The sequence below is a fragment of the Coregonus lavaretus genome, assembly GCF_964263955.1.
Source record: "Coregonus lavaretus genome assembly, chromosome: 10".
In the NCBI taxonomy this organism is placed as follows: domain Eukaryota; kingdom Metazoa; phylum Chordata; class Actinopteri; order Salmoniformes; family Salmonidae; genus Coregonus; species Coregonus lavaretus.
Window position 1 is genome coordinate 16,631,801 of NC_139997.1, and position 18,836 is coordinate 16,650,636.

At 43.7% G+C, this 18,836-nt stretch overlaps 1 protein-coding gene across 1 annotated transcript in view; it reads left to right on the plus strand.

The window, feature by feature from the left end:
- LOC311136543 (double C2-like domain-containing protein beta) overlaps positions 1-18,836 on the plus strand; it is a gene marked incomplete at both ends in the record, with an annotated part of 208,511 nt that overhangs the window by 106,786 nt on the left and 82,889 nt on the right. Inside the window, one exon of the mRNA XM_084170710.1 lies at positions 3,692-3,715. Within this exon, the coding sequence (XP_084026836.1) occupies positions 3,692-3,715 (24 nt within the window). The remainder of the gene's footprint in view (positions 1-3,691; positions 3,716-18,836) is intronic.

Sequence of the window (18,836 nt, forward strand, 5' to 3'; positions counted from 1 at the left end):
AGAGCTTGTTGGATCCACTTCATCCTCCCCTCACTCACTCCTGGTTGGTTTCACTCACATACACTGGCCAGCTGCCTCTTAGGAGATTTGATTGAGTGCTCTGGACACACTCATGGCCTACAGGACTGTGGAGCTGAGAGAGATGGAGAACGAGAGGGCGGAATAAAAATATGGGGGGAGGGGAAAGAGATATGGAAAGAGAGAGAGTTGATGTCCTGGGAATTGGCCAGAGAGCAACCCTGAGATGTTGATGGTGGTGAGTATGATTCCAGGGCAGTGGTTACAGCGGGCAATGGTAATAATCTTTATCGGAAGTTGTCACAGGTGAACGAAGGCCCAGTTCGGTAATGAAGCATTAGGGCCAGTTAGGGAGGAGGGGATCGCTCTTCGGGAACACAACGGATTACAGAGAATTACACGAACACAGAACAGATAATGGCACGGTCATAATTGCAAATCGGAATGTCACATTTACAACAACAAACATCTCTCATTTCAGGGATTTCACCTCAATTCAAGTAAGACCAATAACGTTAATGCACCTGTTCTCTGGGTATGTGGCATTTTTCCGGATCTCCTCCAAAGCCTTGTTTTCTATATGTTTAAAATGCACCAATCGATACACTCTGGCCTCTCGCTCTTTATAGATGTGCGGTGCATGGTCAGGGTGCCATTAAAGGAACAACTTATCACAGGTCTCAGATAGGTGGCTGTGACTGCTGATTCAGTGGAACTGTCACACCCTGGCTCTGGGACTCATTATGTTGAGCCAGGGTGTGTTCATTCTATGTTTTCTGTTTCTATGTTGGGTGTTCTAGGTTGTTTATTTCTATGTTTGACTGAGTGACTCCCAATCAGAGGCAACGAGTGTCAGCTGTGTGCTGGTTGTCTCTGATTGGGAGCCATATTTAACTGTCTGTGTTTCACTTTGTGTTTGTGGGTTTTTGTTCCGTGTTCGGTCATTGTCACTGAGGACTTCACGAGTCGTTTATTGTTTCGTTATTTCGTGTGTATGCTTTAATTAAATAAAGCAAGTATGTTCGCTACTAACGCTGCGCTTTGGTCCACTCCTTCATACGACGTTCGTGACAGGAACGCCGTCACCAATGTTTACGATTTAATCTACACTATTGCAGATGTGACTTGAGATAACAAAACATTACATTTACCAAAATGAAAAACCATCAAGTCTCCCATGACCCACATACAGTGGGGAAAAAAGTATTTAGTCAGCCACCAATTGTACAAGTTCTCCCACTTAAAAAGATGAGAGAGGCCTGTAATTTTCATCATAGGTACACGTCAACTATGACAGACAAATTGAGAGAAAAATTCCAGAAAATCACATTGTAGGATTTTTAATGAATTTATTTGCAAATTATGGTGGAAAATAAGTATTTGGTCACCTACAAACAAGCAAGATTTCTGGCACTCACAGACCTGTAACTTCTTCTTTAAGAGGCTCCTCTGTCCTCCACTCGTTACCTGTATTAATGGCACCTGTTTGAACTTGTTATCAGTATAAAAGACACCTGTCCACAACCTCAAACAGTCACACTCCAAACTCCACTATGGCCAAGACCAAAGAGCTGTCAAAGGACACCAGAAACAAAATTGTAGACCTGCACCAGGCTGGGAAGACTGAATCTGCAATAGGTAAGCAGCTTGGTTTGAAGAAATCAACTGTGGGAGCAATTATTAGGAAATGGAAGACATACAAGACCACTAATAATCTCCCTCGATCTGGGGCTCCACGCAAGATCTCACCCCGTGGGGTCAAAATGATCACAAGAACGGTGAGCAAAAATCCCAGAACCACACGGGGGGACCTAGTGAATGACCTGCAGAGAGCTGGGACCCAAGTAACAAAGCCGACCATCAGTAACACACTACGCCGCCAGGGACTCAAATCCTGCAGTGCGAGACGTGTCCCCCTGCTTAAGCCAGTACATGTCCAGGCCCGTCTGAAGTTTGCTAGAGTGCATTTGGATGATCCAGAAGAGGATTGGGAGAATGTCATATGGTCAGATGAAACCAAAATAGAACTTTTTGGTAAAAACTCAACTCGTCGTGTTTGGAGGACAAAGAATGCTGAGTTGCATCCAAAGAACACCATACCTACTGTGAAGCATGGGGGTGGAAACATCATGCTTTGGGGCTGTTTTTCTGCAAAGGGACCAGGACGACTGATCCGTGTAAAGGAAATAATGAATGGGGCCATGTATCGTGAGATTTTGAGTGAAAACCTCCTTCCATCAGCAAGGGCATTGAAGATGAAACGTGGCTGGGTCTTTCAGCATGACAATGATCCCAAACACACCGCCTGGGCAACGAAGGAGTGGCTTCGTAAGAAGCATTTCAAGGTCCTGGAGTGACCTAGCCAGTCTCCAGATCTCAACCCCATAGAAAATCTTTGGAGGGAGTTGAAAGTCCGTGTTGCCCAGCGACAGCCCCAAAACATCACTGCTATAGAGGAGATCTGCATGGAGGAATGGGCCAAAATACCAGCAACAGTGTGTGAAAACCTTGTGAAGACTTACAGAAAACGTTTGACCTGTGTCATTGCCAACAAAGGGTATATAACAAAGTATTGAGAAACTTTTGTTATTGACCAAATACTTATTTTCCACCATAATTTGCAAATAAATTCATTAAAAATCCTACAATGTGATTTTCTGGATTAGTTTTTCTCATTTTGTCTGTCATAGTTGACGTGTACCTATGATGAAAATTACAGGCCTCTCTCATCTTTTTAAGTGGGAGAACTTGCACAATTGGTGGCTGACTAAATACTTTTTTTCCCCACTGTACATCTCTTGTGAAAGGGTCAGTACAATAGTTGAGTTGTTTTCGCCTAAACAAAAAACTAAACTGCATACGTTGAGCAGAAATCATGGTTTGGAATTCACCAAGCTACAACTAGTCTGTTCTATTTCAAAATCGACTGAGCAATATACAAATCTGCCCATTTGTTTAAACACTGATGAGATTTAAAGTTACCAACTGATTCTGAGTTTAATGAGTTGTATAGCATGTAGAGGGAACTGATTGTGAGGCAGTCAATAACCTTAATTACTCTGCCCTGTCCCCATGAGTTTTGACTGCTTGAGCTCTATTAGGGGAACTGTTTCTCCCCTGCCCCAACTCCTGCACACCGCCCCCTAAAACAGTTAATTAATGAATCGTTAAACTTGGCTAAATGGATGTTTAATTGAACCTCCAGGCACCATAATAATTTTGAAATTATACTCATTCTCATTATTTGTTTAGCCTTTGATGCAACAGTTATGTATAAGTATGTGACAGACTGACTGAATTATATGAGTGGCACATTCTATCTCAAAATGTTCTTGTAAAACGGGATTTGGAAATGAAGAAGCTTTACAAGGCCAACTTAATCCATTTGACAAGTGCTAACAATGAGTTCCAAGGTCGACAATGTTTCAAAAGTGTCAAACGTATTATTTTAAAGTGTTTCCAAACGCTTATTTTTGCTTTATGTATTTTTTGTTTTAAAAAATGTCAGACGATTTTCTCACTTTTCCACTCTCCCTTTCTTATTTTTCTTCAGAGGCAAGCTGTGGTTATATTTGTCTTGATTTCTAATGTTAATGGGGTTTTTTCTGTTCCTCTTCCTCCACCTTACTCTCTTGCATGCACTCCTCTCTCTCTGCATGGTCCTGGGGAACAGCTCCCCATCCCCAGGTATAAGAAGGTAAGGCACCGACCCACACTGTCCGATGTGGAGTGGACAAGCCCTAACCAAACCCTAACCAGCCTACAGCAATCAGAATATATGTCCAATTTTCTCAGGGTGTGTGTGGACAAACAAAAACCAAACTCTAACCAGCCTACACCATCCCCAACCAACTCCCACTGGACCCTGTGGAATGGATAGCCCCTAATCAAATCCTTACTAAACCCTAACCAGCAGCCTACACCAACCCAAACCAACTCCCAATGTCCCCTGTGGAGTGAACAAACCCTAACTAAACCCTTACTAAACCCTAACGAGCCTACACCAACCCCAACCAACTCTTTGCCACTATTGGCATCACATAATTGTCTAATACTCTTCTCACACTATCATACTATACTGTGCTGGCCTGGATATTTTTGTTTTCACATTGTCCTTTTCCAGCACTGTTCCATCAACTACGGTGGATGTATAGCCAGGCCAGTGCTGTAGAGCTCAGCTCAGCTCAATTCAGTTGTGTGAAAAGGGTATAAGGACTGTACTTGACACAATGCCCAGCTGTGAGAGTCAGACTTTTAGCTTGGGTACGGTATGTTAAACCACGGGTGTAGATTTCTTCCTTCTATATATTGTGGCACATTTCAGGTTATACAAGTCACGGAGCTTCTACAGAATGAGACTATTTCTGGAGGTGTAGAATACAGTGACATTACTTTTACTTAATTAACCAGAGCATGGTTGAATGATTATGCAACCTGAATATCGCCTGCCAGGCACTTTTATCCTTCTGTTAGTTTTTTAAATCACGGGTTTTCAATTTCAGTCCGACCGGGCCATTTCCAGCCTGCACATTTTGTTCTAGCGCAACACTAACACGTCTGACTCAACTAATCAATTAATCAATAAACTGTTGAGTGTTTTGGTCCACAAGACTAGAAAAGTAAATCTAGTCTGATAGATCTTACTGGCCCAATGTCAGGGGTGTTCCTTTCCCTATTTGTGCTTGTGTAGATGTGGTACATAAAGTTAGTTTCACCCTTGAATTTCCCTCCCTATGTTGAATATTTGTTAAATGATATTTGCCGCGTTGATTGACACCGTATCTATTGCTCTCATTTCATCTATCCAGACCTGTAAAATGTTTACAGCTATTGACCTACAGTATAACTGGGAAATGTCAAAGTTAGCATATGGCGATATACACTTAGCATACAAAACATTAAGGACACCTGCTCATTCCATGACATAGACTGACCTGGTGAATCCAGGTGAAAGCTATGATCCCTTATTGATGTCACTTGTTAAATCCACTTCAATCAGTGTAGATGAAGGGGAGGAGACAGGTTAAAGAAGGATTTTTAAGCCTTGAGACAATTGAAACATGGATTGTGTATGTGTGTCGTTCAGAGGGTGAATGGGCAAGACAAATATTTAAGTGCCTTTGAACGGGGTATGGTAGTAGGTGCCAGGCGCACCAGTTTGTGTCAAGAACTGCAACGCTGCTGGATTTTTCAAGCTCAACAGTTTTCCATGTGTATCAAGAATGGTCCACCCCCCAGAGGACATCCAGCCAACTTGACACAACTGTGGGAAGCATTGGCGTCAACATGGGCCATCATCCCTGTGGAACGCTTTCGACACCTTGTAAAGTCCATGCCCTGACTAACTAAAGCGTTCCTAATGTTTGATATTGTCACGATAGTTATGAGAAGCGGACCAAGGCGCAGCGTGATAGGCGTACATACTTTTATTAAGTGTACACAACACAAACAAAAACAACAAAACGATACGTGAAGTCCTAGGTAATACAACAAACCATACGGAACAAGATCTCACAATAAACTAGTGAACACAGGCTGCCTAAGTATTGTCCCCAATCAGAGACAACGAGCTACAGCTGTCTCTGATTGGGAACCACCCTGGCCAACATAGAAATAAACGATCTAGAACAAAACCCATAGAAAACTAAACATAACAAGTCCACACCCTGGCTCAATATTTAAGAGTCCCCAGAGCAAGGGCGTGACAGTACCCCCCCCCCCCCCCAAAGGCACGGACTGCGACCGCGCCAACCAAACACAACAGGGGAGGGGCCGGGTGGGCATTCCGCCTCGGAGGCGGATCCGGCTCCGGGCGTGACCACCACTCTCCCTCTATCCCCCCGTAGCGCCCCTGGTCTGGTCTGGCCCCGCTGGCCGGAGCTGGACTGGACACCGGTGGAGCGGATTGCTCTGGCTCCGGAGTGGAGCAGCTGACCGGTGCCGGACCAGGCACCGGTGGAACAGGCACGGACCGTGCCGGACTGACGTCGCGCACCACTGGCTTGGTGCGGGGAGCAGGAACGGGCCGGACCGGGCTGACGACGCGCACCACTGGCTTGGTGCGGGGAGCAGGAACAGGCCGGGCTGGACTGGGAACACGCACCATAGGCTTGGTGCGGGGAGCAGGAACAGGCCGGGCTGGACTGGGAACACGCACCATAGGCTTGGTGCGGGGAACAGGAACAGACCGGGCTGACGACGCGCACCACAGGCTTGGTGCGAGGGACAGGAACAGGCCGGACCGGGCTGACGACGCGCACCACAGGCTTGGTGCGGGGAGCAGGAACGGGCCGGACCGGGCTGGCGACGCGCACCACAGGCTTGGTGCGAGGGACAGGAACAGGCCGGGCTGGACTGTGGAGACGGACTGGAGGTCTGGAGCGGAGAGCTGACACAACCCGTCCTGGCTGAATGCCTATTTCCACACACTCTGTGTGAGGCATCAGCACAGGACGTACAGGACTGTGCACTCGTACTGGCACTACAGCACGTGGCACTGGCGCAGGATATCCGGGACCGAGGAGGGGTACTGGAGGCCACGAGCATTGAGCCGGCACACTCCGTCCTGGCTGCATGCCCACCTTAGCACGACACGTGCGTGGTGCTAGCACAGGACGTACAGGACTGTGCCGGAACACTCGCGGCACAGTACGTGGCTCCGCAATACACGGAACCTGCCCAGTCTCACGCTGCCTAGCCTGAGTACGGGGAGTTGGCTCTGCTCTACCTCTAGGCTCCGCCAACCACCCTTCCAGCCCCCCAAACCTGATGGCCTCCTCTCCTAGATCGCCGATGCGCCCTGTAGCTGCCTCCAGCAGCCCCGTCGTCCACGCCGTGTGCCCCCCCAAAAAATTACTTGGGGTTGCCTCTCGCGTGTCCGTCGTCGGCACGGTTGGCGCCGTTTCTCCTCTCCTGCCTGGGCATTTATCTTTGCCCATGGCCCTCTGCCCGCGAATATGTCCTCCCAAGACCACCATTCGCCCACCTGGGACATCGCCAACTTCTCCTGTTTGGCACGCTGCTTGGTCCTTTTATGGTGGGATCTTCTGTCACGATCGTTATGAGAAGCGGACCAAGGCGCAGCGTGATAGGCGTACATACTTTTATTAAGTGTACACAACACAAACAAAAACAACAAAACGATACGTGAAGTCCTAGGTAATACAACAAACCATACGGAACAAGATCCCACAATAAACTAGTGAACACAGGCTGCCTAAGTATTGTCCCCAATCAGAGACAACGAGCTACAGCTGTCTCTGATTGGGAACCACCCTGGCCAACATAGAAATAAACGATCTAGAACAAAACCCATAGAAAACTAAACATAACAAGTCCACACCCTGGCTCAACATTTAAGAGTCCCCAGAGCCAGGGTGTGACAGTTATACTCAGTGTATAGGCTACTGTATGTGTATTTTTCCAAAACAGTATGTTGGTGCTTATATTTCATTGATACCTTGACATGATATAATGATTGATATGAGTAGATGAGAGTAAGGTGTATGTTTATTGATCAGTGTATGTTTGTGCCCAGGTGCAGTACCTGAAGATCTTTTTACTTTAACTCTGAATCAACAGGTACAGTAGTGGAGACATTCTAAAGTGGGCGTACATCCTCCACTATACTGTACGTACTAGCAGTATCATTCATAAAGTAATCAAGTAAAGAAAATGTTAGGATAACATCATCATGAGTCACTAATTACTCTATTTCTCTCTGAGCTGAAACCATAATATCGGGAGTCTTGTGGCCCTAGTTCACCTTTTGCAGCTGCAATAAGGATAATAATTATTGGAATTGAATGCAACAAACATTTTGCTTTACCCCCTAGTTAGCCTCTGGTTTGCGGGTCAGTTGTAATTGAATAACAGATCAATGTGAGAATGCTATATAAATGCATTCTTTCTCCAAGAGACAAGATCCAATTTAAACACTGCCTTTGGCCTCACTGAACACTGCCGACAGCGCTCACGCATTTTCATTTGTCTTGTTAAAGTAGACCTTTAGTCGGGGCCCTATGAAATGCAATGACATTAAAGGAGTAGTTCACTATTTTACAATATGAGGTTAGATGGTTAGATGGAAATTGGCACAAACTTCGATGTGATGCATCACGCCGACTCGTTTTCCACCAGATGTATGCATAGAGTCTAAATAAGCCCTGTCCCAGAGGTTGAAGCAGGGCATTTCTCTGACGTTAAAGGGATACTTTGGGATTTTGACAATGCAGACCTTTATCTACTTCCCCAGAGTCAGAACTCGTGGATACCCTTTTTATGTCTCTGCGTGCATTTTGAAGGAAGTTGCTAACTAGCGCTAGCGCAATTGCTAACTAGCTAACCCTAGCTAGCACGCTAGGGTATCTGCTAGCATTCTAGTAGATACCCATAGACTTCCAGTTATTGCGCTAACGCTAGTTAGAATTGGCTCGCGAAACTACATCCAACTTCCTTCTTACATACAGCTCTGGAAAAAATTAAGAGTCCACTGCAAAAACACAAGTTTCTCTGGTTTTACTATTTATAGATATGTGTTTGGGTGAAATTAACATTTTTGTTTTATTCTATAAACTACTGACAACATTTCTCTCAAATTCCAAATAAAATTTTTGTCATTTAGAGCATTTATTTGCAGAAAATGACAACTGGTCAAAATAACAAAAAATATGCAGTGTTGTCAGACCTCGAATAATGCAAACAAAATAACTTCATGTTCATTTTTAAACAACACAATACTAATGTTTTAGCTTAGGAAGTGTTGAGAAATCAATATTTGGTGGAATAACCCTGATTTTCAATTACAGCTTTCATGCATCTTGGCATACTCTCCACCAGTCTTTCACATTGATGTTGGGTGACTTTATGCCACTCCTGGCGTAAAAATTCAAGCAGCTCGGCTTTGTTTGATGGCTTGTGACCATCCATCTTCCTCTTGATCACATTCCAGAAGTTTTCAATGGGGTTCAGGTCTGGAGATTGGGCTGGCCATGACAGGGTCTTGATCTGGTGGTCCTCCATCCACACCTTGATTGACCTGGCTGTGTGGCATGGTGCATTGTCCTGCTGGAAAAAACAATCTTCAGAGTTTGGGAATAATGTCAGAGCAAAAGGAAGCCAGTTTTCTTCCTGGACAACCTTGTACGTGGCTTGATTCATGCGTCCTTCCCAAAGACCCGATTCCAGCCTTGCTGAAGCACCCCCAGATCATCACCGATCCTCCACCAAATGTCACAGTGGTTGCGAGACACTGTGGCTTGTAGGCTTCTCCAGGTATCCGTCTAACCATTAGACGACCAGGTGTTGGGCAAAGCTGAAAATTGGACTCATCAGAGAAGATTACCTTACTCCAGTCCTCTACGGTCCAATCCTTATGGTCTTTTGCAAACCTCAGCCTGGCTTTTCTTTGCTTCTCATTGATGAAGGGCTTTTTTCTAGCTTTGCACGACTTCAGCCCTGCCCCTAGGAGCCTGTTTCGAACCGTCCTCGCTGTGCACTTCACACCAGCTGCCGTTTGCCATTCTTTTTGTAGGTCACTTGATGTCATCCTACGGTTGTTGTGTGACATTCGAATGAGTTGGCGGTCATCCCGGTCAGTAGACAGTAGTTTTCACCCTTTGCCGGTCTGTAGCTTTGTTGTCCCCAATGTCTGCTGCTTGGCCTTGTTCTTATGAACCGCCGTCTTTGAAATTTTAAGGATGGAAGCAACTTGACGCTCACTGTATCCCTCTGCCAGTAAAGCCAGAATTTAACCCTTCTTTTCCTCACTCAAAACTTTCATTTTCAACTCTTTTGGCATGGTCAATAGTTATTTTTTGATTAATATTACTTTTGAGGTACTATTACCACTGTTTTTGCCATCCAGCTTGTCCTATTGCAAGAGGATAGTGATGACCACAGCAGTGGTTTTTATACTTTTCCTTGTTAAATAAGATTTGGTTCAGGTGATCACCTAATCAGTACCTAATTCAGTAGAATGAGGTGTGCCTGTGTTGGAATTCAACAGACACTGGAATGGAATGGCTGTCATACATGTAGAGATGCTGATTTAAGAAACATTTGCAGTAGTCTCTTAATTTTTTCCAGAGCTGTATATATGTATCCACGAGTTCATCTGACTCTTGGGAAGTAGATAAAGGGCCTCAATGCTAAAATCCCAAAGTATCCCTTTAACGTTCATCGGTGAAGAATGCGATGCATCCATCACATCTCCATCACGCCTTGCTCTATTAATTAATCGTTGGCTCTCCCGTCATACTAGTGAGGGTGTTGAATGGTTCCTACAGCATTTGAAATTTACCGAACTTTACTTTTACAAAATGGAAGTCCACACATGCCACAGGCACGACACACAAATGCAGCATCGAGGGGAAATTGGTATGAACGACTATGTGCGAGGCGCGAGGTGTGTGGATACACTGATGTACGGCGCCCATCTGCCTTTCATAACGGTCATTTCTCTTCTCCCCATCCCCCCATAATTATGATCAACCGGCTATTCACTGGCACCATGGAGAGAGATGTAGACAGATACTATGTCAGCCTCTTCAATCAACTGCCATTTCTGAATGCTTTTTTTAGTGCCATAGGAAGATATGTATGATATACATAGTAGGCAAGTCAAACCCGTTTTCATGATTTCTGGAAGATCATCAAAATAAATAAATCACATCACATTTTTGGACTCATTCAGCAGTTTGTCAAAACTGCATTTTGAAGTGTACAAATCAATAATCAATATACAGAAACAGTTTTAGATATATTGAAAACTTAAACATAAAATATACTACCTACACATACAGTACATTTACCACAATAGTAATCATATTACTTTTATTTTTGAAAATGAGCACCTCATAAACTGCATATGCTCCAAGAACCATATTGTTTTGACAAGTGGCAATTAATCACTCATATTGATTAGGGGGAATCAGGTTGTATGCGCTGTTGAAACTAACACAACTAAAATATTACATGGAAACTATAAATATTGTTTACATCACTTGTTAGAGGACAAACTGCTGAAGACAACCAGCTACATTTTGAATTGTTGCATTTTGCTTCAAGTAGGTTGCCAACCCGGAAAGATTAACGCAACACTATTTTTTAAATCACTCATATCGATATCAATTTGAAATCAATAGAACAGGGGCAAATGTTTGGGGTGTATGTGCTGTATAAACTAACACTATTCAGAGGCTACACTGAATCTGAAAATACTTTTTTTATCACTCGCTAGAAGAGAATTTGCTGTGGACAGTCAATTAAATTCTAGAATCAATCAATCAAATGTATTTATGAAGCCCTTTTTACATCAGCAGATGTCACAAAGTCCTATACAGAAAACCAGCCTAAAACCCCAAACAGCAAGCAATGCAGATGTAGAAGCACGGTGGCTAGTTAAAATATTAAATCCTCTAATGTTTAAAAATAAAGCAACATTTCAATTTAGGCTGATGTGTATGTTACCCACTCACACATTCTTGCCACAATCACATATATTTCTCACTAGTTTAACCATTTACAGTTAAAAAATGCTCTTATGCACAATTTAACCCGGCGCTCTAGAAAGACCTCTCATAGTAGCTGTGCAGTAGACCGTTCATTCACCCTGCCTAGATATAGCCTACTCCTCATCTTTAGTATAAAGAGACATTGACAAAAAATTGTTAGATGATGAAAGTGTTTTATCTTTGGTTGTAGTTGGTTATTCGATGATGGCCTCTGACTCTTATTTTCTTAATTATTATTTTTCCTCGAAATGTTAACGAGTGTTGCAGCGATCTAAGGCACTGCATCTCAGTGCTTGAGGCATCACTACCAACCCCCTGGTTCAATTCCAGGCTGTATCACAACCGGCCGTGATTGGGAGTCCCATAGGGCGGCGCACAATTGGCCCAGCGTCGTCCGGGTTTGGCCGGTGTAGGCCGTCATTGTAAATAAGAATTTGTTCTTAACTGACTTGCCTAGTTAAATAAAGGTACAATAAAAATAATAAAAAAGACATCTCTTCCATAGTATCCTGTAGAACACTTAACCAGATGTCCAGGTATTTCAGACCAGGGCCACTGTCTAGTCCTTCCCTAGCCTGGTGGAACCAGCCTGATCTCATTTACATTCTGTTTTGGTCAGTCTGCTTGACAAGGTTAGTCCTTCCTTCAGTAAAGAAGAAGACTGTAGCTGCATAGGGAGCTTTGATCGAGTGTTACCTCGATGTGTATTTAATGCTTCCACTCCATACAGCGTAACAGTGCAGAATCACAGTGCCTCAAAGCTCCCCAGTCTTCTATTTTCATCTATTGATCTGTTGCGCCTCAGCTCCTCAGCAGAGTTGAAGGAGCAACCCTAGGCTCATCCCATCCAGCTAGCTGTGCGCTTTACTTAGGGAAGCATCCACTCACTCAACCCTCAATGTACTCAGTACATTAGCCTTGAGCTGCCTGTCAAAGGCAAAGGCAATATTTCATGCTTCCTGTAGACAGCTTATTCCAATCCTATTGGATTCAACCCAGAGACTGGTAGTGGTATCTACAAGAGACTGGTAGTGGTATCTACAAGAGACTGGTAGTGGTATCTACAGCAGAACATAGCATAGAATAACTTGGAGCAGTGGGGCCTACGAGCGAACGTGTTGGGAGCCTTTTGTAGTTGGGCACAGTTCCAAAACAGATCATATCAATTCACATCTGTGGAACGGCTCTGAAGCCGCTCGCACAACGGAGACATGCTGGCCCCGCCGCACTATCAAAGAGAACATCCATCTGTGTTCCACACAAACATCTGACTCAACCTGGGGCTTTGTAGAAGAGATGAGACACTGTTTGCTGCAAATGAAAGGAGGAGAGGCTCCATGCTTAGAGAAGGGGTCCAGAGTACAGGCAGTAATGGAGCTCCAGGCACAACAAACGACTGCTAAGAGCAGGCGACGTAGGAACAGAGAAAAAACACTCATATACTCCTCCTCCTCTGTCCTACAATAAGTTTCCATAGTTAGGTTTTGATGTGGAATTGGAATGTGACATGAGGTGCATTTGTTACACACACAAATGTATAAAAGGTTTTGCAGATGAGAAGATTCCTCACGAAAACAGAAAAATGTACTTTGCACTTTTTTACCCGAAACTCGGGGGAGCAGAAAATGGTATATTACCATTTGTGGTTCTGACAAGTGATGCTCTGTGTTGGGAGAGAGACACCACACACACACACACACATACACACACACATATACACACACACACACACACACACACACTGTGTTAGGAACGTTCATCCCACACATGGCTGAGCAAATACGTTTGGGAGATAGGATAGCACTGATGCAGACAGATGCACATACACGCACGCGCACACACACACACACAGTTAAACTTAACAGAAGGCGCACACACAGTTAAACTTAACAGAAGGGGAGAGAGAGAACAAGTACAAGTGTGATTCAGCTCACAATGGGTGATTGCAAACAAGTCACAAGCAACTAAGAGTTATACAAATATGTTTCTTGTAAATTCAAATATTGATGTGTTGATGTTCATCTGACAATGCCCTAGTACAAGGATGGGCAACTCCGGTCCCTGCCGAAGTAGTTGATACTGTACATCAATGCAGTGGCGGCTCCTGAAAAAATTCTCAGGGGTGGCAATTTTTCTGATGATTTAGGTGACCTACACACATTTTAAAAAAGATATGTCCAGCAACAACATGAAGACAGGGGCAGCATATAAGTCAATACCAGAAGCATTTATTGACTGATCTCAAAAGTGTTGGCTTACCAGGGTTGGTGGAGCCCTCAGTTTCATCTTTGCCTCGCAAAGCTAACTCAAACACTCCGCAAAACTTCACACACTGGATTAGCCGGCTGAGGATGTGGCGGTTCTTGCTAATGTCGTAGTAAATATATTTGTTATAGTGAATATGGAATATGATATGTTGAGTAAAATGTTGTGCTAAGATCTATTTAGGTCAGGAGCTGGTTATAAGTTCTGTTCCTATCCAATAACAATGGACAAAAGGGTCCTATCTTGTCAGCCTTGTCAGCAGGTGGCCAAGGACAACACCCACGCCATAGGCCTCTCAGTTCTTCCAACTCACGAGTTCTTGCTCTGAGGACACACACACACACACACACAAACACACACACACACACATCATCACTGTTAAACACACACACACACACACACACACACACACACACATCATCACTGTTAAACACACACACACACACACACAAAAATCCCCTCTCTTAGGCTGAACATTTGAAGACAGAGAACCCGACTCAGAGCCAATGCAACAGTGACAGTAGCCTGGAGGGGACCTCGCCCAACTCATCAGGACCAATCAGAAGATCAGAACTACTAGATTCAACCTACTTCATTTATTGCATAAAATGTCTGCACAGTGCACACAATGTTTCGGGGCTCTCTTCAGATAATAATAATAATAATAATAATATGCCATTTAGCAGACGCTTTTATCCAAAGCGACTTACAGTCATGCGTGCATACATTTTTGTGTATGGGTGGTCCCGGGGATCGAACCCACTACCTTGGCGTTACAAGCGCCGTGCTCTACCAGCTGAGCTACAGAAAGTGGATACTCATGGATGCGCATCGCAATTGTAAAATGTCAACACAATTGGAGACACCACGTCATTTTTGGAGACATGTTATTGACAGTAAACTATTGTAGATGCGACTGCTAACTAAATAAAACATTTTAGCTGGCTAGCTAATCATCTTAGCTAAATGTGGGGCAAACAATTCAGTTATTTACCGTTAATTTGAGGGATTGGGGTGAAAGAAATCGAGTTACATAGTGATACTTTACGATATACTGTATTGACAATATCGCAATATTTTAGCGCTAGTTGGCTGTACCTGCACCAAAACACCATTATTGTTCCTTCATAGCTTGTTCTCAATCTTTTCACATTGGGAGCCAATTTGTTTTCAGCACTTTTATTTCCATGACTGATCAAAACTCGTTCTCATGGCTTTCTGATCCCTCTGCAACAGACATATGGTGCGCAATAAAATCACAGTATCGAATCGCAATACGTATAGAATCATGAGACTCGCAATGCATATATCTTATCGTGAGGTTCCTGGCAATTCCCAGCCCAAGTTCATTTGCCACAACAAATCTCTTCGCTAGCAAACGCGATGTCTTCTCCAAAACGGCAATGTGTCTCCAGCAATGTTTACTTTTTTGACGTTCTATGGCATCTCCACTTTCCAAGCATATATGACCACATGTAATATTTTGGTAAGTGATGCAAATAGTGAACTATGTAGGGCCAGGATGTAAAATATATGTAGCTGCAGCAATTTCTCTTATCTGATATGGTAAGTAATGGGGCTTAATGTATAGCTCCCTAAGAGTTTGACGAACGGGTCCGTGCACGCGATTCCAGATATCTTTACCTCTGAATAAACTGCCTTTATTATACCATATCCACCCTGTCCAAAGTCTCTACTTGGTCTCAGTTCTCCAGTAAACTTGTGATTATCAACACTAACCTCATCGTTGTGGCGGCGGACAGCTAGCCTGTATCCCTCATCCAGTTGAGTGGCAATGTTATTTTTTCATTCGTACCAATTTTTGGAAAATCCTCGGGTGTAGGACTTTCCGCCTTTAGTAGAAACCTGTTGAATTATTAAATTTGGTCTGGGAGGTCCTAATTGTTTCGTTGCCAATTTATCTTCATTTGTTCGCCGACAAAAAGGAACTTCTTTCAAAGACACAATCCGCTCTTTTCTTAGTTACGTTCATGGTTACGTTACGTATGACGAAAGCGCGTAAGTGCAAGCCCTCAGACACCCATAGAGATTGTATTGAAAGCTCTGAAATTTGAAAAAAATAGATTTTACATGGGAGTCTATGACAGACTTCTGGGCGATTTTCAACCTGACTGAAATCGCCCCAAAAGGGGGGGGTGGCCATTTGAAGCAATTGGACATTTAGTGGCAGTGTGGCACTGTGGCAGATCAGACGTCTAGATTACAACACTGATAACTACTGTTGCCGTGATATAATTGATTAGAAAAAAAATCCCTTCCTTTTCCCGTTTGGCAGTGCGTCGCCCATATCGCCCTATTGAACAGGCCGCCCCTGCATCAATGGCGTTTGGTTGGTATAAGGAGATCAATAAAGATTAGCTTAGCATGGTGAAGTAAGTTGTTATGACTCACCAAATAATTCATTGTTTTGTGAAGCCGGTATCAGTAGCAGAAAAGCAACAACTGCCAAGGCCTGAGTCTATTTAAATCAATTCATCCACTCTTTTATGGATGCTATCTGAAATAAAATCAAATGTTATCAAATCAAAATGTATTTGTCACATACACGTGTTTAGCAGATGTTATTGCGGGTGTAGCGAAATGCTTGTGCTTCTAGCTCCGACAGTACAGTAATATCTAACAAGTAATATCTACAAATTTCACAACATATACCCATTACACACAAATCTAAGTAAGGGAATGGAATTTAAGAATATATACATATATGGACAAGCAATGACAGAGCGGCATGGACTAAGATACAGTAGAATATTATAGAATACAGTATATACATATGAGATGAGTAGTGTAAGATATGTAAACATTATTAAAGTGACTAGTGTTCCATTTCTTAAAGTGGCCAGTGATTTCAATAAGCAGCAGCAGACTCTAATGTGCTAGTGATGGCTATTTAACAGTCTGATGGCCTTGAGATAGAAGCTGTTTTTCATTCTCTCGGTCCCAGCTTTGATGCAACTGTACTGACCTCGCCTTCTGGATGATAGCAGGGTGAACAGGCAGTGGCTCGGGTGGTTGATGTCCTTGATGATCTTTTTGGCCTTCCTGTGACATCGGGTGCTGTAGGTGTCCTGGAGGGCGGGTAGTTTGCCCCCGGTAATGCGTTGGGCAGACCGCACCACCCTCTGGAGAGCTCTGCGGTTGCGGGCGTTGCAGTTGCCGTACCAGGCGGTGATACAGCCCGACAGGATGCTCTCAATTGTGCATCTATCTCTCTGTTTGCTGTAGAGATTTCACTCCTTTGTCATCTCTTTTCAGTTCATCCATATTTAATTGCAGACAGCCACATCAAATAACTTTGCGGCATGTCAAGTCAGCCACACTAGCAAGGTAACAAATATAAACATTGCATTGCTGGTTTCCTTTTCCCCTGAAAACAATTGACTCTGTATTCAGCAAAAACTCACGGACCAGGCAAGGAGGGCATTAATCAGAGAGGCAACAAAGAGACCAAAGATAACTCTGAAGGAGCTGCAATAGGACCACTTTAAGCCTTACACTCCACAGAGCTGGGCTTTACGGAAGAGTGGCAAGAAAAAAAGCCATTGCTTAAAGAAAAAAATAAGCAAACATGTTTGGTGTTCACCAAAAGGCATGTGGAAAACTCCATATGGAAGAAGGTACTCTGGTCAGATGAGACTAAAATTGGGCTTTTTGGCCATCAAGGAAAACGCTATGTCTGGCGCAAACCCAACACCTCTCATCACCCAGATAACACCATCCCCACAGTGAAGCATGGTGGTGGCAGCATCATGCTGTGGGGATGCTTTTCATCGGCAGGGACTGGGAAACTGGTCAGAATTGAAGGAATGATGGATGGCGCTAAATACAGGGAAATTCTTGAGGGAAACTTGTTTCATTCTTCCAGAGATTTGAGACTGGGACGGAGGTTCACCTTCCAGCAGGACAATGACCCTAAGCATACTGCTAAAGCAACACTCGAGTGGTTTAAGGGGAAGCATTTAAATGTCTTGGAATGGCCTAGTCAAAGCCAAGACCTAAAAAGAGTCTGTGGTATGACTTAAAGATTGCTGTACACCAGTGGAACCCATCCACCTTGAAGGAGCTGGAGCTGTTTTACCTTGAAGAATGGACAGAAATCACAGTGGCTGGATGTGCCAAGCTTATAGAGACATACCCCAAGAGACTTGCAGCTGTAATTGCTGCAAAAGGTGCCTCTACAAAGTATTGACTTTGGGGGGGGGTGGTGAATAGTTATGCACGCTCAAGTTTTCTGTTTTTCTTGTCTTATTTCTTGTTTGTTTCACAAGAAAAAATATTTTACATCTTCAAAGTGGTAGGCATGTTGTGTAAATCAAACGATACAAACCCCCAAAAAATCTATTTTAATTCCAGGTTGTAAGGCAACAAAATAGGAAAAATGCCAAGGGGGGTGAGAACTTTCGCAAGCCACTGTATATACAATACAAAATCTATGTGTACGTGTGTAGATTGTCCTATAAAGTTAATTCTAGTGTAAAAAAGCCAGAACCTCGGCTGGTATGAGAGATTAATGTTGAACACCTCCATTGCATTTTCATGCAAAGTTTTCTCTCTGAAAGGTGAAACAAGACAGATATCCATAGAGACTATTCCCAAGACATAGTCCCAGGGATATTCCCAAAACATATGTGCTGAAGTAAGTTCCCCCTCGCCCAATAGATATGACTCAACCTAAAGGACTAGTACTTTCATGACCAATTTGATTCTTGCCCGTCATACTGGAGGTGGTGTGCGCCCTACTTCCTCTGTTCTAATCAAAATGATAAATCCTAGCACACACCACAGAGAGAGGGTTACCTTTTGAAATGATCATTCTATTTATGTCAGGCTCAACCTGGCTGATCCCATTCGATAAGAAAGCAAAGCCCCAGCGTGTTCGAGACAGAGAAAGAGGAGTATTGCAATTTTTTGAGGCCTTGTTTTTATACTAATCTTTTTGACTGCATGCATGCCAATGAGGCATGTTGGATTTGTTATATGGATGGGAGCTAGAAGTCATATCCTATCCCGAGTAAACCT